The sequence below is a fragment of the Acipenser ruthenus genome, chromosome 10 (genome assembly GCF_902713425.1).
Source record: "Acipenser ruthenus chromosome 10, fAciRut3.2 maternal haplotype, whole genome shotgun sequence".
NCBI classification, from domain to species: Eukaryota; Metazoa; Chordata; class Actinopteri; order Acipenseriformes; family Acipenseridae; genus Acipenser; species Acipenser ruthenus.
In genome coordinates this window covers 49,806,848-49,831,392 of record NC_081198.1, presented here as the reverse complement: position 1 = coordinate 49,831,392, position 24,545 = coordinate 49,806,848, and the positions used below count along the sequence as shown (strand labels likewise).

Here is a 24,545-nt window from a genome sequence, read left to right as displayed (position 1 = left end):
TCCGCGTTCCGCTTTCCACTACCCCTCCCAGTATCCTCTAGACTGCATTTCACGTGCACTGGAAAGCCATGCACATTTGAAATGCACGCTGTGTTTAGAACCAGGCCGGAACAAAAGCCTGTTTATACAGTGCCTGTTTGGAATAGGGTTTTGTTTGGTGTGTGGGAGGGAGAATCGCCTGCGGTAGTTTGAATGGGAAAATAACAATGCAACACTAGCTGTGTGTGATGAGACAGGTACCCCGCCTAGGCTTACTGCATCACCACTACAGTGATAATAATACCTGCTGCCCAGAGATAGGGATGCAACCTAATTTGTGAGGCAAATCCGTCTTGATCCCTGGGGCCTAAGGTAAGGCTGCATTCTGAACATACTATATTGAACGATACTTACTGTAATGTTTTTTGTTGTGAAAGATAGACCTGGGAGGCAACGGATGTGCAGTTATCATGTATCAACTTGTAGAATACCATACTCCAAGAAGTATTGATAATCTGGAGTGGCAGGGGATACAGAAGTTGAAGGAATGGGAGTGCTCAGATAAGAGCAAAACAGGTTGTTCCACATGTGTATCTTTCTGTCTATGGGATATCAAGGGGGCAGGTTTAATACCTCCAGTTGTTCAATATGCTCAAACCTATATACTTCAAATTCCAAATGCATGTTGTAAAACTAGAAGTAAATATAACTACATACTTGCTTTTCTTCATCTTGATATGTGTCTTCTTTTTTAATATTTGACATTTGCACCAGAACACAGGTATGTATTTCATTGATGTAGGTGGTGGCAAATCACAATTCTGTTGCCATTTAAGTAATAAGTCATGTTGGGTCCTATTGCTGATTTAAACAGTGGCTATTTGGATCAGTTGAATAGACCCCAATTTGTTCTGCTTGAACACCACTGAACCTTTAAAGGGATTCCCTTTTGCAGTAACTGCTTTTGCATTCATCTCTTTTTCTATGCGGTCATTTGTTTGCATTAAACGCCCAGGTTTTGCTGACCGATGTGTGTGGTTTCTATAGAGGATGCAGCAGCTTCCTGTGACCTTGTTTTAAGTTTTGGAGCAAAACTGCTTATCCATCACACTACCATCTGGACAGAATGTGGCGAAAACCGGCACATTTCAGTTCAGCAATTTTATATTTATTTTATAAAACTTGGTAGACAAAAGTTTATATGCAGCAAACATGCAGTATAGTACATAAAAATCACTATTATTAATTCATTAATTACATCAAAAAAATAAATAAATAAATAAATAATTTCTCATTATGGGCACACTGTTTGGGAAATTACTGTTATTGGGATGCAAAGTTAAGCTTAAAGGGAAAGTGTGTTTGGCCACAGTGTGTTTGGCCACAGTGTGTTTGTCTTGCGGCCAGCCGTTCCTCGGGTTGAGCAGTTCTGCGTTCCCCTTCCCAGTTGCTGGAGGACTCCAGCTCCATAGCAGGATTCCTGCGCAGCACGGCTCACAGCAGCAGCAGCAGTGTGCGGAGTGACCTGGATGACGTCACCATTCCTGACTTCCCGGACGTGAGCGGTGGGGTGTTGGGGAGTGTGGTCCAGGGGGGACGTGGCCTGACAGCAGCATGTCTGTGTGGTGCCCTGACATAATAAACATGCGCAGTTTGCTGTGACCTATGAATTAAACCCTACTCGACACATTGATACAGACGTATAGAAGAGTAAGATTTCTGTTCTCTGACTTTTAGTTTTTGGTTTGCTTAATTTGCTTGCTTGTTGGTTTTTGAATTTTGAAACAAGCCTTTATCTTCTAATCTGTTTTGTAACAGACTTTAAAATGAAATACAAAATAAATTGCTGTTTTAAAAATAAATGACTAATACTTAAATAAGCAAGTAAAAGCTAAACGGTGCAGCTGAAGAAAGTGCTGCTGTCTTGTCTGTGGCGCCTTGCTTGGCACTGCTTGAATTGCTTGTTACTTGCCAGTCTATGACTATCAGTCAATTTTAAACACTTTACTCAAAGACCACATGTTGAACATGCACAGCTGGAGTATGGAGGGATAATAAAAATACCTGAAAGCCCTGAGGGCTGCAGAACATAAATATCATCTGTTAAATCATTTACAGTAGCACCTTGATTCTTTAACCCAGTGCTTGTTTATTTCATATTGTATTTAGTCTTACGCGGAACAATGCAGACTATGTGTAGTAGGTGGATTAAGGTTTCTGTTGGCTGTTATTTGCAAGAGGAATAGCCAAGTGATGTGTAGACTGCATTGTCGTTGAGTTAGGATTGCTATACATTAAAGTCTTAATAAGATTGAGGAGTTCCCCCAGTATTTCTATTTTTTAGTGCACTGTTACCTCCCCCTGCTGGTGGAAAGCAGTATAATGTAACTGAGTTGTATGTGCAACGCATTCAGGAAAGCAAGAGTTTGTATTTGCATCAAATTCAAGAGGGAAACTGCTGGCAGAAGAAGTGTAAACACAGAAACAACAACAAGGGCGGTTTTCAGTGAAGAGGAAATGACATACGTGTGAATTGCAGTCTTCTGTAGGGTTCGGCCGACTCCACAGATAGTGCTGACCTCTAGATCAAAGGGGTCATTGTGAAGCCAGACCCCTGACTGAGTCCCTCCGCGACCTCTGTGGACAGAGAGGAAAGACTTCTGCTTCCTTGCTTTGCTGCCCCACCCCAGAAAGGGGCACGGAGTGGGTACCTTGATGTTGAAAGGAAACGCATAACATGCATGCAAACAATCACAACATGATGCCTTGTATTGACACCCTGGCACCCTATGTATTTTACACATTTGTACATGTATTTACCGAAGGGAATACGTATGCTATTGAGATTCCGGAAATTTTTTTTTTTTTGGGGAATTCAATCTGGTTTGGATCGTTTTTTTTTCCTTTCCTTAGTCTGTCAGTGCTGTCCATCACTTCTCAGCAAATAATAAGAAAAACAGCTATAAAAATAATCAGGTAAAATTCAGTTTACTGAATCCAAAGGATTGAAATAAATTAACACATAAACAGCTGCATATTTGCTTCAACACAGACTTATGAAGTCACAATGCCTATTTTAAACCGTTCCCTCAATAAAGATTCTCTTATGAAGTCACAATGCCTATTTTAAACTGTTCCCTCAATAAAGATTCTCTTATAAAGTCACAATGCCTATTTTAAACCATTCCCTCAATTCCTAGACAGTAAGATCACTTTAGAATAAGCACACAGCTATTTCTGAAGTGACATGGTAAATATAACAAACTCGCTGTCTCTGATAACAAACACTTTGCTAAGTGAGATCAGATGTTTGAATTTCGGAGGATTCTGAGTGGAACACTTTTCAGATCAGCATTTTTAAAGAATAGCATCACTTTGTTTTTGTCGTTGTTGAGTAATTAAACCAATTGATTTGTTCATTCTGTTGTCTCAAAGTCCTAATGATAAACAGTGCACAGGAATGCGGATTTCCAAAACGTGGAAAATAGCACACTCTGCTGGACCAAAGCTGGTATTGCAATTGCTGATGTTTAATTGCTCTTGATTTAATGAATGAATATACCACTTTATACTGTAAGCAATGAAGTGTTTGTTATTGTGTTTAGTGTTGAAGCTTGGTGACTGCAATGCTAAGTGGTGCTGTGCAGTGGATTAATGTCCTTTGAGTTTGGGTAGTGCACATTGCACAGCAATCCCATCATTCAGCAAAGTTGTAATTCTAAGGAAATAACTAGGACCTGGATATAGGTCATTTGTTTTTTTTGTAGGAAAGCTTATAGCACAAGCCTGCAATGTGTCTGATCTGCAAGGGTCTTTAATCCTTCACATTTAATAATAAACTGGTAAAGAAAGATTGCAGTGCAAAGATGGTGAGTCGTAAAGCAAGGAAATTCCTTTTTCTTGGTATTTGGAGAGCAGATACCTTTAGAAATCCCTGTACCCTTAACCCTTATTGCACCGTGTGTGTTGGGCATGCTGTTTATGTGGGAAGCAGTGTTCTCAGGGGTGCAGTGGTGTCAGTCTAATCTTTATACAGGTAGCCGCTGAGGGAGGATGGGACTTGCATTTTAATATTTGTATTTAATCTTTTTTTACTTCAAATATGGAAATAAGAAGATAAGAAATGCAATAGTCCCTAATATCACGGTGGCTTATCGTTTGCATTCTTCCTTGTGTGAGTGCGTGTGCGAGTGCGTGTGCGAGTGTGTGTGCACTATTTTAACAAGATGTCCTTCTGTATCTGTGCGCAGGTTGAAGAAAGACCGGAGAGGGACTTTGCTGAAAAGGTTGGTTTCACAGTTATTCAGTCTTTAAAATAAGTTTATGTGGGTTTGAAATAACAAATATCAAAATTATCATATCAAATGCATTGTATAATAATTTGCTATACTGAAGCTACAGGGGTGCCTGAGGTTGTTTTTTTTTTTTTTTTTTTTTAAGTTGATGAGATGACTGAAACAGGAAATTATACAAAGAGAATATACACAAGAAGAAAAAGATATTGATTAAAACAACTCTAAATATATTCACGCCCATACAAAGTTATGTCCTGCCTGATTGGATGTTGGTTCAGAAGATAATTAAGAGGTTTCTGAAAGCGTGTTTTGTATATTTTTGAATTTTAGATTTGGGTGGTTGTTTCAAGTCCTCCGCACCAGAAGGAACAATGACTTCACTATACCGCGGTGCAGACATGCTGAATCAGTAATCATTGTTGCTTTGCAGGGATCCCGCAGCGCTTCCACCCTATCGGCTGCGACTCTTGCCTCTTTGGGCGGGTCTTCCTCCCGGAGAGGAAGTGGAGACACCTCGATCTCCGCGGATACAGAAGCCTCGATCCGAGAGATTAAGGTGAGCCAGTCCACATGTTGGACCCTCCCCCCCCCCCCCCCTTCAAAAAGAACAGCAGAATAAACGCACAGTGAAATCTATCCCTTATTCAGACACCACCGCACGTTGTCTTGGATGTTTGGGTTTTATTCCATTAGAATCGCTTTATATTACTGTAGATGCTTGTGACAACTCCCTGAGTCCACCCTTTAAAAAATAAATAAATAAATAAATAAATAAAAAATAATAAAAAAATCAACTAAAAATAAACGCTGGTTTGCTGTAAACTGACTAAAGTTGGAAGATTAGATGATTACCCCCTGAAATCTACAAAGTGAAAGTTATGTATTAAACTCTACCAGTTTTAACATGGTCTCTTGGGCCACTGTGCCGTCTTCCAGATGAGGATTCAAGCAGCTAAGTGTTCCAGGATCAGATGACCTTGTAGACTTGTCTGACTTGCATTAGTACCTAACAGCTATCCAAGCCAGGGTACTGGTTTGTTTTGGCAACAAGCATAGATGAGAACAATAGATGCATCTGGAAACTGTATGGTAAATGGATCATTCCATAGCTGAGAAAGTGTAATGAGAGTGTATGAAAGCGTGGTCTGTGAAAGACCGGGGGACTACAGATGTGGAGTCTGAAAAACATCTGTCTCGATTCTGAGGGTTTCCAGGGCAGTTCAGAATGGGATTACTTCTGTCATGGGAAGCCGTAGCGTGGGTAACACAGATTTTTATTTTTGTTAGGAATTCAATCTGGTTTGGATCGTTTTTTTCCTTTTTAGTCTGTCAGTGCTGTCCATCACTTGCTCAGCAAATAATAAGAAAAAACAGCTATATTAATAATAGGGTCAAACTCTATTCAGTTTACTGAATTCAAAGGCTTAAAATACATTAGCGCACATAGTGGGAGTCCTCCAATATGCCTGAGTGACGTTGCTTCCCCATCCCACTCCCGTGCGTCCATTCATACCCGTTCTCAACCCCCCTTGCTTCTCACCTCAGGATATTCATGAGCTAAAGGACCAGATTCAGGATGTGGAGAGCAGATACATGCAGGGGCTCAAAGAAATGAAGGTACTTAGCGAATGTGAAATGGAAACCTAACCCATTAATCTCCCACAATTAACATGCATGTTTTTCTCTTCATTGAAGTGTTGGGTGTTTTTTTTTTTTTTTATTGCTTTAAACTATTTACAGGTGTTAAAAGGTGCATGTTTCACTGAAAGCTGAAACTGTTTTCTGTGAAGCTTTGAAAAACAACTTGTGTGTGGTGCTTTTTATTTATCTTTTTGTACATAATAAATACATACAGTAGATTATATCATACATACAAATGTAAAAAAAAAAAAATGGAATAGTATTTTTTTTTTTACCTCATTGGTCTTGTAGCAATATATATTATTATTGCCACTCCACTCAATCAAACTGCATAAAAAAACATGTACACAAAAAAAGACCAGTAACCTGTTCATTCACCGCGTTTAAGGTACAGTACACCCTCGCTACAACACCCTTCTATAACGAACCTTCGGCTGTAATGAACCTGTCCGCTGGACCCCAAATAAAATTTTTTAAAAAAAGATAATATTATAATGTATGCGAGGTCTATGAAGTGCAGGAACGCTTGGAGTAGGAGGGGTGTGTTTCACATCAGTCTAACAGCCTATAGGCGACAGGCACGGACCACATGACTAACTGGGGCTAAAAACCAGTGACTGGGGGAGTGTTTGTTGTTATTATGAAGCAGAGAGAGAAGCGAATAAACAGACAGAATAGTTCCACCCTAAGCTTCCTTTCAAAATTTCATTCGTTTTAGCAGCGTAGGTCGTGGCCCACAGCGCCCTATTCATTGTTAGTTAAGAACCGGCAGATTGTCTTTATCTTTGATCATTTATTAGTGTAATAAGATCGAGTTTGGCCCTGACTCGACTGAAGGCTCATTCTTACAGTGTTAAGGATTTTTGTTACAATATGCACACACTGTCAACGTCCCGGTCTGTATGCACGGGATGCCACTTCCGCAGTGAAGTCAACAATTTTGTCTTAATAAAAAACGCGCGCTGTGTAACTATTCCTCCAAAACGAAAATCATTTTATGTTGCAACAAAGCTTGACACTATAGTAATTGGACATTCAAATTGGGGGAAAATAAATAATTGGTTACTCTAAATAAAAATAAATACATAAATACAAAAATAAAAAGTGTTTTGGGTAAGTATGTAAATACTGTTGAGTGAACTAATCATTTGAATGCATGTAGTGAAGCCAACTTCTGATAACGTCTTATAAGACTTAAAAATAAGCATCCAATAATTCTAATCAATACTGGCCACGCATCTGTTTCTAGAGATTTTGAACAGAGTTGAAGGTTTTTGTGGACTGGGTAGGGATTCTGCTGACTGGGAGTCTCCATTTTCCTCAGGACTCCCTGGCCGAGGTCGAGGAGAAGTACAGGAAGGCCATGGTGTCCAACGCCCAGCTGGACAACGAGAAGTCCAACTTCATGTTCCAGGTGGACACCATGAAGGACTCTCTGATGGAGCTGGAGGAGCAATTGGCTGAGACAAGGAGAGAGTTAGACGAGAAGGTCAAGGTGAGGGGGTGAGGGGGTGAGTGAGCACCGAGCAGGCTCATCGGCAGCTCCGTTCAAACAGAACTATATAAATCTCTAGCGTGCTAAATTTAGGAATACTATAAAAAGAAAAACTTGTAGTCAAAACGTTTGTCACTGAGTTTGCTAAGCATCTTGGTTACAGCGGCTTCCTGCCCATGGGTAGCTTGCAGACGCAGTACACACACTACATACTGCAAGGTCAGAGCATTGCAGTGGTGAAGGTATGCATACTACTGCAAACTCATGAGCCTAATATGAAGTGGGCAGGTGGGAAGCTATGTGTGATAGTAAATTAGTACACTCTCCTTTTTCAACAGGAACATGAAAGAGAAAGACACGCCCACTCTGTGTTACAATTCCAGTTTAACGAGATGAAAGAAAACCTCAGACAGAGTGAAGAATTGTTAACTGTGAGTAACCGAATTGGCCGCTGAATTTCACTCATTACTCTTCTAATAAAAACCTGGGATCTCTTCTTTCTTTTACATTCATTTCTCTTTTCTTATAACCTTCTTGCCCTCTTCTCTCTCTCTTCTTTCTCTTCCTGGCATCTTTCCGTGTGTCAGGAAATTCGGCAGCTGAAACTGAAGCAGGAGAGCTCTGTTAGAGAGGTTTCAGACTTGCAGGAAACCATCGAATGGAAGGATAAAAAGATAGGGGTAAATCACACTGTGTACTAGTTTAACTTAACTTGAATAAATGAATAAGAATAATAATAACAACAATAATAACAGTCTAATTATTTAAACTGATTTTATATATCTATATATATAGATATATAAAATCTTATCAATATAACTGTATTCCACTTGCTGTTCTTAATTGCTGAGTCTTTGCTGTTCCTCTCCTCTCCTGTCCTCTCCTCTTCTCTCCTGTCCTCTCCTCTCCTCTCGCCCTGCCTCGTGGGGTCGCTCAGGCGTTAGAGAGGCAGAAGGAATATTTTGATGTGATCCGGACTGAGCGTGATGAGCTCAGAGATGAGATTGTCCTGCTCAAGGATGTAATAAAGGTACATGTGCAACAAGAGAGATCGATCCCACACGTTCTTCATGGGACTCCCGCTGCAGTTCAAAAGCTTTAGTAGCGTCGCACAACTCTCCTAATCTTTTACGTTCTATTTTAAATGTCTTTTTCGGGGAAGGAATTAAGTCCTCGTGCTTCAGACTCATTTAATTTAGCTTGAACCTAGAGTGACTCGAGCAGGTTCCTCTATCCCTTTTATGTTTTTAAAGAACACATGTTTTTTGTAACTTGGAAAATAAATGAAAGGGTCTTAAAAAAACAAACAAAAAAGTACAAACAATTTTTAAAACTATCCACAGCACATTAACCCTTTCCTGCATGAAATATTGAAAATAGCTTAAAAAAATTTGGGCACAATAAATATATTTTTCATGTAACATTTCTTTCCTTTGCTTTATATGAGTAAAAAATGGCATCCTCATATGAGGCTGTCATGCATTTGCATCTTCCATATGTCCCCATATGAGGTTACCATGCATGAAAGAGTTAGTTACAAAGAAAGGCTGTTTTAGCAAACTGCCTAGGCAAATATTTGTACTTTGTGATGACCGATATGTGCTGAATCTACCCCTCTTTCTTTATTCTGACTAGAAACATGGGATAGTCCTAGGCACAGAGCTGACACCCAATGGAGAAGTGGGCGACGCAGTTCTTGACAGTACAGTCCACACTGACTCTGTGAAGCAATCAGCGCCGGACTCCACTCCTGGGGATGGGCTGATTGGTGAGAGATCACTTTGTGAAACAGTTCATAATCCGGTCCTTGAGCTTCACAACCAATACATTTTCATATTCAATTAGCTGTCATTCACTAACCCTGTGCTTGCATGCAGCATGCTTAAATCTGACTTTAGTCACTTACCTTTCCTGGGGTTTCTTTTGCCTCTGTATTGTCATTGATTACTTAAACCCAAGCTTTGGAAATACTGGGTCATGTTCACAAGTGCTAAGTTTACAGCAGAATGACTCGCACCTTCGTTATATTTTTATTTTTATATAGTTCTGTTATAAACTTAGCACTTGTGATAAATGCTTTAATGGACAGCCTAATTAAATTATTGGGGTAATCGACCCGGCTTCTCTTGTACTAAACTCTACCACATTTTACCTTGTATGGATTATATTGGTATCAGAAGGTTAATACTGAGTAATAAAAACTTTTCACTGATTACTCTCATATAGAAACTCAAGCGTAGTTTTGGATAAACTATTTGTATTAAAATATGTGCAGGCATGGACTTTCTGTACAGGAAATACCCCATATTCACTAACTTAATTGTGCAGTGTTGTTTAGAAAGTTACCTGCTTTAGATTGTCCGCAGAAGTTGAACTTATTATCCTTGCCAGCCTTGATTTCACTTCTGTAATGTGCACCTGTGCCAAGAAGCTACTGCTGTGGTTTCCGCTGTTTATCACAAATGGATTCATTTACGGATCAGCACCTTTCTCGCTCCCTCTCTGTCTCTTCCAATCTGCTGATTTTTGTTCTCTTGTGATTCCAGCCTTTTTTCTGCGCTCATAGCCGTGGCTAGAAGTGCTTGTGGTTGTCCACCTTACGCGTGGGCCCTTCAACTATCTTCCAATGGTCTTTTAGGCAAAGCCACGGAGATGGAGATGAAAATTTCGCTTTCGGCGGATGTTGGAAATAAAGAGATCTTGCAGAGCGCCGGGGACGAGGCTGAAAAGCAGGAGAGCTTGGATGACGATGCTGAGACACAGGAAGGGCATGTCGGTGAAAAGGCACAAGAGAATTTGGCTGAAAATGAACTGTCGGCGTCAGTGCCTAGTGATGACACACTAAGTGACCCAGGGGATGCTCAGCAACGGGAACAGAGTGACATTGCCAGTCAGGCCTCTAGTTATGTGCTTGAAACCGCAAAGACTGACAGTACCTTAGGCAGTAATGCAGTTTCTTGGTGCTCATTTGATGGTGGAGATGACATAAATCAAAATGACATTGACGAGCACAGTCCAGTTCTTGAGCTGACATACAGTGTAGATGATGGAAGTGTAGAGGCCAACAGTCTGATTGTAGAAGGAGAGATCATGAGTGAGAGGGAAACGGAAGTGATTAACAGGGAGGGTGAAGGAGGCAAGGAAGTGGTGCAGGTAATAACAGGACCCGATGATGAGACGGAAAGTGAGACTGAGCAAGCCCTTTCTGATAAAGAAGCTGAAACTACTGAAAAGGGTAATAGCGATGGTCAACAAAGTGTCCAGAGTGCAGAGGAGATGAGAATAGAGGGCGGTGAGACTAAAACCCAAGAAGAAAGCTTAGACAGTAACAAGGAAGAGTCCATAACAGGGACTGCTGTTACTGACAAAGTTTCAGATGAAGAGAATGAACTTGCTCAGGATCCTACAGAAAAAGTTAATGAGGCTAATTGTATTGGTGAGGAAAGAGTTCAGAAAGCCGAGGATACCCATAGTGAAGGCAAAGAAACGCAAGAGGAGGGTGATGTAAAGCAAGTAACAGAAGTAGAAGTCGAAGGTTTGGTAAAAGGTGACGTTTTAGGTGAAGGGGATGCGATTTATGAGCAGGGAGAAATAGATGAATTGGTGGAGGAAAAGGAGACAGTGGCAAGTACAGGAAATGAGGAAAAGTTTGAGCATGAAATTGCTCCTGGTCTTACAGAAAAATTTGATGAGGCTAATCGTATTGGTGAGGAAAGAGTTCAGAAAGCCGAGGATACCCATATTGAAGGTAAAGAAATACAAGAGGAGGGTGATGTAAAGCAAGTGACAGAAGAAGTAGAAGTTGAAGGTTTGGTAAAAGGAGACGTTTTGGGTGAAGGGAATGCGGAAAAGGTTGAACCTGAAATTGCTCAGAGTCCTCCAGAAAAAAGTGATGAGGCTAATTGTACAGGTGAAGAAAGAGTTCAGACTGCCAAGGGTGCCAATATAGAAGGCAAACAAACACAAGAGGAAAGCCTAGACAGAACAAATCTTGAGGGAAGTACAGCAACAGAGGGTGATGTAAAACAAGTAGCAGAGAAATTAGAGGTTGAAGGTTTGGTAAAAGGTGAAGTTTTGGGTGAAGTGGATGCGATTTATGAGGAGGGAGAAATAGATGAACTGGTGGAAGAAAAGGAGCCAGTGGCAAGTACAGGAAATAAGGAAAAGGTTGAGCATGAAATTGCTCCTGGTCTTACAGAAAAAGTTGATGAGGCTAATCGTATTGGTGAGGAAAGAGTTCAGAAAGCCGAGGATACCCATATTGAAGGCAAAGAAACACAAGAGGAAAGCATAGACAGCACAAATGTGAAACAAGTAACAGAAAAAGTAGAGGTCGAAGGTTTGGCAGTGGACAAAGTTTTGGATGAAGAGAAGATGATTCCTGAGCAGGGAGAAATAGATAAATTAATGGAGAACAAGGAGCCAGGGGCAAGTACAGGATCTGAGGAAAAGGTTGAACATGAAATTGCTCAGGGTCCTACAGAAAAAGTTGAAGAAAAAAATAATTATGCTGGTGAAGACAGAGTTAGGAGTGCTGAGGATGTCAATACAAAAGTAACACAAGATGAAAACGTAGACAGCACAGATATCATGGAAATGACAGTGACAGAGGGTGATGTTAAACAGGTAACAGAAAAAGTAGGGGATGAAGGTGTGGTTCAGTTAGAGAAGACAGACATTGCAGGCGAGTGCCAGGAGGAGTTGGATAGTGATGTAGTGAAGAGCAAAGACGCAAGTTCATGTGTGGCTCAGAAGGAGCACGAGGAACAGGAAGGGGTTACCATGGAAACCAAAGCAGCGCAGATAGAAGAGGAAGTGACCAGGGAATGTGTGACACCTTCCTTAGAACATGGCCATGAATCCGGGGAGATTGAGGGTAGTGAAAAGGCCCCACAAAATATTGCGATTTGGGAACCAGAGACTTCATGCAATGACAGCATAGTCATGGAGGAGGTGACTGTGAGATCAGATGTCCAGACTGGCAGTGAGAAACAAAAATGTGTTTCTTTAGAGACTGAAACAAAGCAGGAAGAAGAGGTCCTAGCAGGAGATGGAATGACCCCAATCATGGTACACCATGAGCCGGATTCAGAGGACAAAGGTGTAAGTGAAGAAGCCTTACCACACAGACCTGAGGATGAACCAGAAGTTAATTGTGAAAGTGACACAACCAACAACAATGTAGAAGGAGTGACTGATGAGAATGACAGTAAAGAAAAGTGTGGAGATGATGCGACGGCTTCATGTGTTGTAGAAGAAGTAGACCAAGGAGAAGTCTCAATACCTCTAGAAGATAAGGGTGGAGATATTGAGGAAGCCAAGAACGAGATGGGCAACAGCAGCCAAAAAGATGAAGGAGAAGGACTTAAACAAGCTGACTTGAAGAAGGAAGATTCTGAAAAGAAAGTGCAGAGTCAGAAAACTGAAGACCAAAATGAAGAAGATAAACTTGAAAATGAAACCAATTTAGAAAATCAGACTGCAGCAGAGCAGGGTGTTGAAGGAATGGCAAATGTTGAAACTGTACAGGAAAATATCATGGGTAGGGTCATAGCTCAAGGGTCTGGAGATGATGTAAAAGAGGAACCTTTGTTTGGTGGAGAGGGTCAGAAAGTAATTTCAGAAGACTACATTGAGACCATTGAAGAAGAAACTAGAACTGTAAACAAGGAAGTGAAGGGAACAGAGAGTCAAAACATAGATCCAGCAGTTGTTAAAGACGTCATTGAGTCTAAGGGAGAAACAGTAGTTCAGTGTGAAATCTGTGTGGAGAAAGTAGATGTTGAACTTGACCACCAAGACAATTTAGCTGAAGAAATACACCCTGAGAACCTTGAAACAGTTGGCACTGTCGCAGAGGATAGTAAACCAAGTGATAACTCTGAACTGGCACCAGCAGACAAAGTGGCGTCACAAAGTACCGTAGAAGTAGAGACCCTTAAAGATGAGAAAATCAGTCAGGGTCTTGAGCCAACAGTCACAGCGGCAGATAATATCATATCAGAATGTATGTTCCCTGATGGCAGTGAGCAGGAGAAAACTGATATTTTGAAAGAGACAGATGAAACAGTCATTCAGCAAACTACAGCCGATATAAGCGAAGATGCTATATCGGAGGAAATGGCTACTGCTGAGAAGAAAGTCGATGTATTTAATTTGGAGAAAGAAAGAGAGAGTATAGACCAGAAACCTCAACATAAACACCAAGACGAGGCCCAGGAAGTGAAGCAAGAGGTAACTTCAAAAGAAGCGGTAGAAGAAAAGAGTGTGGAAAAAGTGGAGGAGAACATTCCTGACGACGTCCAAGAAAAAGATCAAGCACCTGCTAAAGAGGAAAAGCAGGATGAGACACAGCTCACACAAAAGGAAGAGGAGAAAGGTGAGGAGGAGGAGGAGGAGGAGGAGGAGGGGGAGGGGGAAGAGGACAACGAGGAAGATGAGGAAGATGAGGAAGGAGAGTCATTCGAGTTTGATGATGAAGTGGGACAGGATTTGGAGGAATCGGATCAGAAAGTTTGCCTAGAAGATCCACTTAAGGAAAAAGAGACACAGCAACAGGGTGCTGAAAAAAACGATAGTAGTCCTGTGACTAAGACTGGTAGTCAAGATAAAGAACAAAGAAGTGAGAAGGGAGCTGTAGATCAGCTTAAAACTCAAGATTCAGAAAGTGAAAAGACAGGGGGAGAGCAAAACCAAAAGGAAATGGAGGAGGTTTGTTTTGCTGGTAGTCAGGGAAGTGTGAAGGAGTCGGGAGTTAGAGGGCAGCAGGGTGAGGATGGGAACAAGCAAGGGGACATAGGGAGGGAGCTCGAGAAGGAGCTGGGAGAGGGTACAAAAAGGCAAAATATCTCTGAAGACAGTGTAGGAGAACCCGTGGGGCAGATGCCAGACAGCGTACAGGATACGGAGCTCAGCAAGTCAGGAAGTACTGAGGATCTTGGAAAGCAAGATGCAGCCAAGGGGAGTAAGAAAGGAAAGGGGAAAAATAAGGATGAGTGTCGGATATCATGAAAAGTGTTTTAATGCAGACTACTCCAAGATGGGACAAGTAAGAGACTAATTGGATAGTCTTGTGCCAGAATAACCCAATTCTCAACTGGTGTTTGAGGTGAAATGACAATGTTTAACTTCATTAAGGCATGAGACCATCCAATTATTTAAATACTCAAATTTTGGTCTATTATAAAGAACCTTACAAATCACAATGCTCATGATACAATTAAGGTTTACTTTTACTTAGATGTTTACTGTGTTTCAATGTGAACTTACTGTAAATCTCTATCAAGTAGAAAGCCGTCTATTAGTTCAGAGTTAATTACATTTAAATTGCCGACGCTTATACAGTGTTGCACACAAGATTGTGAGAGAAACAGGACACTTTGTGATAATCACTGTTTTATTATAGTATGTGATCCTCGTTCCAGAGTTCTCATGAGAAAATAGTTTACTAAACGTGCGGCTTTTGAAAAAGATCCTTAATGTGGAATCCCTAAACTGTGAGATTCAGTGTTGTAATGAAGAGAGTAGTGCATTAGTCAGGATACAGAGAGTTTTTAATTTCAAGGGCTACCTGGACTGTTTCAAATATTACCAGTTACATGTAAAAGCATCCTGTATCGGAAGAAATATCCTTGGTATTTGTGCTTATTCTACTGTATATCAACTATTTATTTTCAGAGATGTATTCTGGTTAGAGTATAGTAATACGTAAGAAAATAAATTGCAATTCCAGAAAAGGATGGTTATTATTATTATTTTTTTTGGTTGTTGGCTAGATACATTAACAAAGTACCTTAACTATTTTATAATAGCACTTTATCATGTATTAAGTGAGTTTTGGATTGGGTAATGAAAGTAATAACTGTTGTGTTGGTATAGACACTGTAAACTGCAGTGCTGTAAGAAGTTATTTTGCAGTCAATTCAGGTCCGTTTGAGTTATTGAAGTAAAATTTGACTGAGGTATTTTTGCTGTGCATAAATACTTCCATGTATGTTTTTATTGTGTTTTTTGGATGTGTATTAAAATGAGATGGTGATTAAAAAAACAAACCTTGCTTATCGGTAACAAAATATCGATATAAACGGACATTGACCCTTAGCGGTCCATTTATTCAGTGCCTCTCAGGCACGTCAGGTCCAATTTATTTTCACACACGCTGTTTATTTTACACGCACTGTTAAAGTATTTTTTTCACAGTAAAACAGGTTTAAAAGGCACTGCATATCAACAGGACACTCAGTACTGCATCTCCAGCCCCGCCCCACCCCTTGTTCGCTGTATTTTTCACATACCTCTTCAGTCATGAATACTGATAAATCATCTCGTTTTATCACCTCCTCAATAATGCGAATTTGTTTTTATCATGTTTTTATATTTGTTCTACATTTTAGATCGCTTTATCACTGTAGGAAAACAAACACAGTAAGGAGCAAAGTTTCTAGGCTGGTGACGTTTTTGCCCTTTCATTTTGATTGAGTGTTTTAAAGTTTCAACAGAGAAGCACTTCCTGTAACAATAGGCTACAGGGAGACTTTCTTGACAAGGGTTTGAGGTTTAATTATGACACACTTTTGGCATACTGTATAACGGCAAAATTTGGCTGGTATTAAATTTGGCAGATTTGCTACCTTGCGGGATTTAGATGGTTTTTGAATTGGCGTTTTTCACTTAGCACGTTCACAAAGAAAAATGCCAGTTTTGCATTTATACTTTTAATTTAAAAAACATTCAAATAAATGTTTACTTAATGCAATCTGTCTTCTAAAACAGTATCTCATTTACAGTAACTCGTTATAGCATCTACAATGTCACTGCAGCAACTTGGAGCAGAACAAAGAAGGCCTTCTGAAAATCAGTTGCAGCATTATCGTTATATGGTCCTTAATTTTAAGATATCAGTCATTGGAAAGGATTAGTAGCTGCAGTACACTAACGATAGGCATTTGCTAACTCTCAGTTTTAAAACGTAGCTCTGGTTCACTAACATAACACAGTGGAATGATCACAGTATAGTTTAGTAATTGTAGGACAGTATTTGCCACGTTTGAAAACTTTAACAATAAAGCTGAAACAAAAATGCTTTAAATTTAAAACTAGTCAATAGACTAGCAAGCACTGGCAAAATCAACTCATTTTATACAGTGCAGAACTGATTCATTTTAACATGTTGTTTAGGGACGTTGCGATACCTGCACGGTGGGTGTCTTACTAGTAGGATCTACAATGAATCGACAATAACAATCCAAAGCAAATTTGCTTGTTGCAGACTTTCTAACAAGTTTGGAATAAACTATTTTGGCTGTTACAGTACTTAATTAACCCCTTGTAAAAAAAATAACACAAAACTGGAACAGTCATACAGGTACCACAGTAGCAGGCTCAGTTTACACTGCCTCGGAGTTCCTGAGCGCATCATAAATTCCAGATTTTCTAAATTCATTGATGTAAATATCTGGTCTGCTTTTAATTTTTTCAACCAAATGGGTTTCATCACTCACTGCCATTCTCATATTCTCATATTCACTTTGACATTCGACACATTCTTTCCCTTGCCCAGCACTTCTTTATCCTGTGCTGCATACCAGTCTGTCAGAGGCCGGGATCGCTCACTGTATGCCACACTGATTGGTGGAAGAATTATTGGCGATCCAATCCAAACCACCAATAAAGCCAAGCATTAGTCTTGAACTGCTTTACCTAAAATAACATTAGTTAGTCCAAGTTTAGTGATAATCGGGGTCTGTGAAACCAGCGATCAGTGTAATAAATATCACAGAGGAGCAAGCTCTGAAGTGTCATCAATGTGTTGCCACTGAAGAGCTCTCTGCTTTCCAAATGCAAATATTAGATCAGTACTTGATAAGAAAATTAGATTGTGTTATTTCTCTTTTTTAACGTAATGAACTGAACATTAAAAAAAAAAAAAACCCTCTGAAATATAATGACATAGATGTTACTGTATAAACAGTGTCCAGTAAGAAGTTTAGGCGCGGTGTGCTCCCTGTATTGCATTCATCCACTTTGCAATGTATGAAACCTTGAGCACTTTCCCAACTAGCCAGAGAATGAATATCTCAGACTGCAACTTGGAAACTAAGACTCTCAGTCCTGCATGTCTTTAAGGAATGGCAAGTGTTCCAAGAACATGGCTGGGGAAGACCGGGACTGCTGAGGAATTGCAACTTCTGAAAGCCATCATTCTATACACACAAAACCACAGCCCTGAATTCTGCATTGACCACAGCAGTGCCCGGCGAGTTATGCAAGATGATTATATTTCAGGGTTTGCAAGGTATTAATATTTGAACAACTTGCTGATTATGTTTGCAAAGATTTCATCATCATCATTATTAACCTAGCTAAAGGAGAGCTGAAGAGCGCTAACTGATAGTATACAGTACATTACCCAGCATGTCTACAGGATTCTTGTTGATGCACAGTGATTTACATAACCAGTATATTATGCAAAACAATTAGGATTTTAATAAAACCGGGCATACAGTTTGACTGAATTAGAAACATTATACCCAAATACAGTAGGATGTTGATTATCTGGATAACTGTAGACTTGCTGGGTAGTTTTTTATTTTATTTTAACAACTAAGGTTGTTTTTATTATAGTTTGTGTACTATTTGAAATACAAATAGGTCAAAATGCTATTTAAATAGTTCTCAATAATTCTGAATGGATCTGCAGAGTTCTGTTACTTTACCATGTAGCAAGTGGAGTCGCCAGAGTTAAGGGTCACATTATCACATGATTTCCCAAGTCCAGGAAGCAAAAGCAAGATGGCAGCCAGTTTAAGCAATAGTAGAGCAACAGAGAAGAAAATAAATAAAGGGATTTGTTGCTACACTTTTAAACACAGTTTATCAATACAGAAATGTGTCCAGTCCTGCAGTATGGGATACCACTTCAGGCTGGATTGCAAATGTATGTCAAAATAATTACGCTAGCAAGTGAAACTAATTAGTGTTTGAAAATGTGTTGTTTTTTTGGAAAATCCAGAACTCACAAAGACTTGAAAGGAATGCATTTTGAATGTACAAACACAAAAAGACAGCAAATTGGAATTTAGTGCGAAACACTGAAAAGCATTAGCTCTCCAGTAAATTCTGTGCAGTTCCATGCAGGTAACTAGCATGCTAATGCTTTATAAATAAGTGTGGTTAACTCATGCACAAGGTGTGTTGTAATTGCAATGTTATTAACATGCACATGAGATTTTGTGTTCCAGCTTTGTCTCGATCCTAGTGTATTTGCATGCTAACCAAGTAGAAGATATTAAAGGTCATTTGCATGCGGCAGGCAGACGATGAACTAAACTCCCTCCATGCCTCCTCCTCCTCCTCCTCTTTCTCTCCCTATGGTATGTGCCATTAAACCTCATTTACTAATCTGGACTTTCTCTCCTGAGTGCAGCAGGACTGGGGACAGGCCCTAAGTAAGCAACAGGTCCCTGTTGACCAGATGTCTCATTCTTTTCCTTGTTGTTTTCCATATTTTAGGATCAGTGCAACAAAAGGTCCAATAAAACTGTCGGCTGTATCCTTATCTACGGTAGCAAAGCTGAGCCTGTTGAAAATGGCGATATGGGTCGTGGTCATAAAACTCTATAAGACACACTCATGGGCACACCAGGATCTAAAGGGTTAAAGCCTGATATGCAAGAGACTGCTGTTAATTTATGTATTTATTAAATTATTTTTTGTCTTCAGTCAAGTCCCCCATTGTGCCCATGTGTATTGTTGTGGAAACAAACAAGCATGTGGAGCACACAAAGTGTTCAGCAGGGTTACAGGTTACAGGTGTCTCTATGGTGCTTCATCGTCATTAATACAATTATACCTGCCTTGTTTTTCTCTCAGAGATTCGACTCAGAAAATTGGTTGATGAAAGAGAGAGCTTGTTGGAGCAGGTAAATTTGATATTATCTTGTGATCTTAGTGTAACGTTACACCTGTCACTTGGGGAAGTCTTTGTGAACCCTTGCCCCAGTATGTATTTGTACCCCTTGATACATGTGTCCCTATTTGTAGAGCGGTAGACGCTGTAGTAAATAAACAACATACATGGTTCTGAATAAAGGGAAATATTAGAACTGCAAAGTAAATCAAACCACACCATGCTTGCCCCTTCGCTATGTGCCATCCTCTCCACACCATGCTTGCCCCTTCGCTATGTGCCATCCTCTCCACACCATGCTTGCCCCTTGGCTATGTGCCATCCTCTCCACACCATGCTTGCCCCTTGGCTATGTGCCATCCTCTCCACACCTCCACACCATGCTTGCCCCTTGGCTATGTGCCATCCTCTCCACACCATGCTTGCCCCTTGGCTATGTGCCATCCTCTCCACACCATGCTTGCCCCTTGGCTATGTGCCATCCTCTCCACACCATGCTTGCCCCTTGGCTATGTGCCATCCTCTCCACACCATGCTTGCCCCTTGACTATGTGCCATCCTCTGCATGTCATGTTTCTTTCTTCTCAGATCAGGAAGTTGAAAGCCCAGTTGGACGACAAGAAGAAAAATGTCAATGTGGAAAGCGTGGTCTCTGAAGAGGAGGTGCTGGAGAACGGCACGGACGTGCACGTGATGGATCTACAGAGTAAGACGTACACATTCTGAGATACTGGACACTTACTGTTCATTAAAGGAGTGCAGCATCAGTCAGTTTGACATCAGTTTTCACAGTTTTTTTTTTTTTTTTAACTGTAACTTAAGGTTCTTGAAGTACACAATAAAAACTCTCTTCTTTTAATAATTTCCTGTCCTGAAGGTCACACATTGGCCTAATGTACAGGAAGTGATAAGATACCAGGAAGCTGTAGCAACCTTTAATCTATTGCATTGTATTTCAATTATCTACAAATAATAGTCAAGCATGCAATAAAACACAAATCATATGGCAATCCACAAACGGTATATGAACTATGTGTATGAGAGAGAACAGTGCTTAATATTAAACTGTCTTTTAATATTCCGCAGGAGATTCTAACAGGCAAATTAGTGACCTCAAATTTAAACTAGTAAAATCAGAACAAGAAGTAACAACTTTGGAACAAAACGTAAGTATCTCAATGTTTGTGAGATATATGAAAATAGCATGTTTGTTCCAGCACTGCTGTAGAGTAGCAAAGTTTAAGTCTTTTCTTTTTTAATTCAGGTAATACGATTGGAAGGTCAGGTTACTCGCTACAAAAGTGCTTCAGAAAACGCTGAGAAGGTGGAAGATGATCTCAAAGCTGAAAAGCGCAAGCTGCAAAGAGAGGTAATTTGAACTATTTGAGGTCCTGCTAATTTACTAGCCATAGAAAAGCTTCACCGTAGGTAACGCAATTAAAAACAAATGATAAGTTGGAATGGAGTCAGTGATTTCTTTATTTCTTGCAGATTCTAGGTAAGAGGAAGACATACTACCATACCCAATTAATTTTGTATAATTGTATTGCCCATCTTAATGTTCACTTTGAAACAGGCTGTCAGATACGTAGCATACGTAGGTGTGAAAGAAGCAGCTAATTCACTGTTCTCCTCTCCTCAGCTTCGTACTGCACTGGATAAAATCGACGAGCTGGAAGTAGGGAACAGCCACCTAGTGAAGCGCCTGGAGAAAATGAAGGCAAACAGAAGCGCCCTGATGTCCCAGCAATAATCACACAAAATGTACACAAAAAAAAAATCACAGGCCGACGGCTGATTGAATATCACACAGGACGTTCATTTTTGCTTCACTGTACCATGCACTATAAAAAAAAAAAAAGCAAAAAAAAAATGTATAATACAATTGCACAGATATGATACATGCCCAATGTGCCACTTCATATCCTGGTCTTCTGGGAATTGGCTACCAAGCAACACCCCCAACACTACCACGAGGTATCCAGGGTGGCAGATGAACTTTGTGCCTAGCTTCGTTTATCGCTTTACAATAATAGATGGGTCTTGACTGACCGTTGCAGCCAGTTGTCCCAGTCCGAATGATTGGGGATTTGGAAGCGTCTTGAGCCCTTGTTCAGTGTTGTCACTGGACAACACATGATATAAAGATCCATTATCTGGAAATGAAAAGCGCTGTCTCAACGCTAAGGAACATTCTGCATGGAAGTCTTGATCCTGTTCTCCTCTGGAACCTCCTGTCTGCGTGCCCACACTGGTTCTGGAGCCGTCCATTTGCACGCTGCTTGTTTGAAACACCACTGTAACTAATACATACGTGTCATTCACTTATATAAAGCTTGGTGCAGGAAGCTTGGCATTTTCTTCTTGTTGCTCTGTTTTAAGCAGACAATTGTGTCAGTGTTTGGAGACTAAGGGAATTAAATGCAGCATTAACCTGCATCCTATTTTTTTTTTTTGGTTTTGTTTTCTTCTCCCATTTGAATGTAAGGTATCAGAAATGCTGTCACAGTTATACCTCCTTTTCAAGCCAAAATCAGCATTACCTTTTTCCTCCTCTGGAGTTACTTTGTTTCTTGTGTTAAAGCTGGTTCTAGCTCCTGTAACCAATGGTATCCCTTGATGTAGGTGAACCATGGAACCTGCATATGGCCTTAGCGTAGCATGAGCTAATTTACAAGCAATATTATTCTTGTTTATTTTTTACAGAACATACTGTAAACAACCATCACCGTGGAAAATATCACATTTGTGATTCACCAGCTTTTATTGTCACAACTTTCTTTAACAAAAGTAAACAACTGCAGTAATATGACTTAGTTGTATGCATTATTATTATTTTTTTGTTGTATTTGTACTAGAAATACAGCATAAGTGAGCATAATTAGATTGTAGAAATATTGGACAGCAAACATCGAAAGTAATTTTATGCCACTGAGTGTAAAGCATTTTAAATATCTCACACGCCAGGAATACAAAAACAACTGTACTATATGAAAAATGACTTGGCCATAGTCAGTGTGTGTAATATATATATAGCGTGGCCTGCAGGAATACTGTCCGACTTCCTCCCAACTCCGGGGTTTGTTATCTTCAGCTCTGGAAGATGCATTGAAATAGTGTTTACAAAGCTTTAAACATCTTCAAAATGTATATTCATTGTGCAATATTTTAAGTGTCTATTAAAGGATTCAAACTTTAAACTGTGGATTGTGTTTCGCAGACCACTCCCTTTATGTTAGCGTGTTAACAACATTAATGAGCTGGGTGTGAATGGAAGCACCGCATTCATCAGCGAGACACAGAGCCAGCTGCCAGTGTGATCACTGACCAACATGCTCATCTGCACTACAGTAACCAGCTATTCTGCTCCTCTCATTTCCTTGACGACTGACCACAGCTGTGAGGGCTCAGGTAGCACAAGGGATCTTTTCAATAAGCATGATTTTTCTCAATTGAGACTTGACCCTGTTTAGAACAGTGATTTGTTTGAATCCGTGATCATAAATCGGTCCCATATACGTAACATTTTATTAAAAATCAGTAATAACCCTTTGAATTAGACATACAGAAACGGCTGTAAAGGTTGTACACACTCATCAAAGAATTATGATATTGACGTTACTATTGCTGCTATCAGCATGCACTTCATTATGCAGTTTATCAATGGTAAGTAAAGTATTTTTTTATTTTTTACCCAGTACATCATTTTTCTTCATGCAGCAATCAAGGGATTGTTAAGTTTGAAATTGAATGTTGGTCATAAACCACTCCTATATTGTGTGATCGAATCCACAGTGAAAGAAATCGTTGGGGGGGGGGGGGGGGGGAAACCCCAACGTAGAAACACACTGAAACATAACTTACCATACTTCACTGCTAGGATACAGACATGGAGATATATAATATCCATGCAAAGCTGACTGTAGGGTGATCCGAGGTGTGTGTGTCTGTGTGTATAAAGAAGGAGCTGGAAAACAGCCAGACTTGTGAAGATGGAAAACAGTAATGACCCACTGGGTTGGACCTGCAGTTGTTCCACCATGGTTGGAATGAGGCCAGTATAAAAATTACCACTAGGGGTCTCCACTAATAATTCTGATACTGAGTTTCTCAGAGATTTCCTATTGTGAATCATTAAGCTGTTACTGGTGCATGACCACAGGAGCACACCCCAGTTTGATAGTGGCCTCAATAATAAATTCCACCTTACCCATGGTTGCCCAGAGACGGTCCCAAAGGTAAAATATGCTGGGTTTTAAACATGCCTACTAGCAGAAACAGCAATATCTTCTTGACCTGTCCAAAGTTAAGGCATGGGGGTCCCTATTCACAATGTGTATGTTTATTTTTATAGGTCGTGTTAATACATAATGTAATACCAGTTGTATAAATATCAAACTGTTATATACAATAAAAGAGACGTTGACACTTTCTGAATAGGGCCCATTATACTGCATCTCCCAAACACGATATAAAAAGCATGGGAGTAGCAAGTGGTGTAAAACTGACATAAAACGACCCAGTCAGGACTACTTCTCTATGCAATGTGCCTCAAATCAGTACAGACTTGCGTGTTTAGGTAAAGTTGTAGTGAAGTGCAACGAAAACTTGTTTCAGTTAATTTAACGAAGTGCTTTGTCCCCTAGAGGGTGCTAGTACTGGGTAAGGTGGGTCTTGGCACTCTGAAAACTATGCAGGTCGCTTTATTGTCCACTTTTCCTATAACGAGCTTCCCTAGCAACCTTCCCTAGCAACCTTCCCCAGCAACCTGCCGTGACTTTCGAAACGCCACACGTGAACAACAGAGCGGTGTTCAGCAACATAACGTGAATAACTGTTATGTGAATCAATAGTCGTTTTCGTAAAGTGTAGTGTCTATTCTGTGTGATTACCTCGAGCTAGTGAAAACCATTTGCTTTTTTATTGTTGACATTTTGTGTTTACAAAAAAACTTGACAAAGTGCGGAGGGTTGCTGGGCGACTAACCTAGTAAACACGTCCATAGCAGTACAGTTTCTATCCGGACAGAAGCGGAATACAGAAATGAAGTGTTTCTGTAAACAACATTATTGTTAAAATAATAATAATAATAATCGGAATAACACAGCATGGATACTCGGGTACCGGTAAGTTACATTAGTTTCGAGTTCAGTCTTTTAATGCAACTTTTTAATAACACTATCATTAGCCAGGCTAAAACAATAAAGTGTTTATATTAACTTATTCA

The 24,545-nt window shown here is 40.1% G+C and overlaps 3 protein-coding genes across 33 annotated transcripts in view; all 3 read left to right on the top strand.

The window, feature by feature from the left end:
• The window catches only part of LOC117410431 (nucleoprotein TPR-like), a 55,747-nt gene extending 40,249 nt beyond the window's left edge, over positions 1–15,498 (top strand). For 14 of the 29 annotated variants that reach the window (XM_059032487.1, XM_034016961.3, XM_059032488.1 and 11 more), the window contains 10 exons: positions 1,427–1,537; positions 4,230–4,265; positions 4,705–4,830; positions 5,820–5,891; positions 7,240–7,410; positions 7,749–7,841; positions 7,998–8,090; positions 8,348–8,440; positions 9,046–9,178; positions 10,049–15,498. In XM_059032487.1, the coding sequence (XP_058888470.1) occupies positions 1,427–1,537; positions 4,230–4,265; positions 4,705–4,830; positions 5,820–5,891; positions 7,240–7,410; positions 7,749–7,841; positions 7,998–8,090; positions 8,348–8,440; positions 9,046–9,178; positions 10,049–14,421 (5,301 nt within the window). In that variant the 3' untranslated portion in view covers positions 14,422–15,498. The remainder of the gene's footprint in view (positions 1–1,426; positions 1,538–4,229; positions 4,266–4,704; positions 4,831–5,819; positions 5,892–7,239; positions 7,411–7,748; positions 7,842–7,997; positions 8,091–8,347; positions 8,441–9,045; positions 9,179–10,048) is intronic. The other 15 variants (XM_059032497.1, XM_034017031.3, XM_034017078.3 and 12 more) reach the window with 5 other exon arrangements.
• A 2,059-nt stretch (positions 15,499–17,557) lies between these two features.
• LOC131738192 (leucine-rich repeat flightless-interacting protein 2-like) lies at positions 17,558–22,518 on the top strand. Of its 2 annotated transcripts, none has more exons than XM_059032508.1 (6): positions 17,558–17,704; positions 19,282–19,331; positions 19,907–20,024; positions 20,405–20,484; positions 20,583–20,687; positions 20,961–22,518. In XM_059032508.1, exons 1-6 carry the CDS (start codon positions 17,680–17,682, stop codon positions 21,069–21,071), a joined length of 489 nt encoding a protein of 162 aa, XP_058888491.1. In that variant the 5' UTR covers positions 17,558–17,679; the 3' UTR covers positions 21,072–22,518. The 2 variants fall into 2 exon arrangements, with proteins under 2 accessions (XP_058888491.1, XP_058888490.1); XM_059032507.1 differs by lacking the exon at positions 17,558–17,704 and adding an exon at positions 17,712–18,782.
• A 1,539-nt stretch (positions 22,519–24,057) lies between these two features.
• The window catches only part of dnah7 (dynein, axonemal, heavy chain 7), a 55,999-nt gene continuing 55,511 nt past the window's right edge, over positions 24,058–24,545 (top strand). For both annotated transcript variants that reach the window (XM_034013893.3, XM_034013875.3), the window contains exon 1: positions 24,058–24,444. In XM_034013893.3, coding sequence (XP_033869784.3) covers positions 24,427–24,444 — 18 coding nt within the window. In that variant the 5' untranslated portion in view covers positions 24,058–24,426. The remainder of the gene's footprint in view (positions 24,445–24,545) is intronic.

Coding starts and splice junctions, on each gene's coding strand:
- LOC131738192 (XM_059032507.1), top strand. CDS start 18,713: ATGCGGCAGGCAGACGATGAACTAAACTCCCTCCATGCCTCCTCCTCC. Junction 18,783..19,281: donor CTCCTCTTTCTCTCCCTATG/GTATGTGCCATT, acceptor TTTTTCTCTCAG/AGATTCGACTCAGAAAATTG. Junction 19,332..19,906: donor GAGAGAGCTTGTTGGAGCAG/GTAAATTTGATA, acceptor CTTTCTTCTCAG/ATCAGGAAGTTGAAAGCCCA.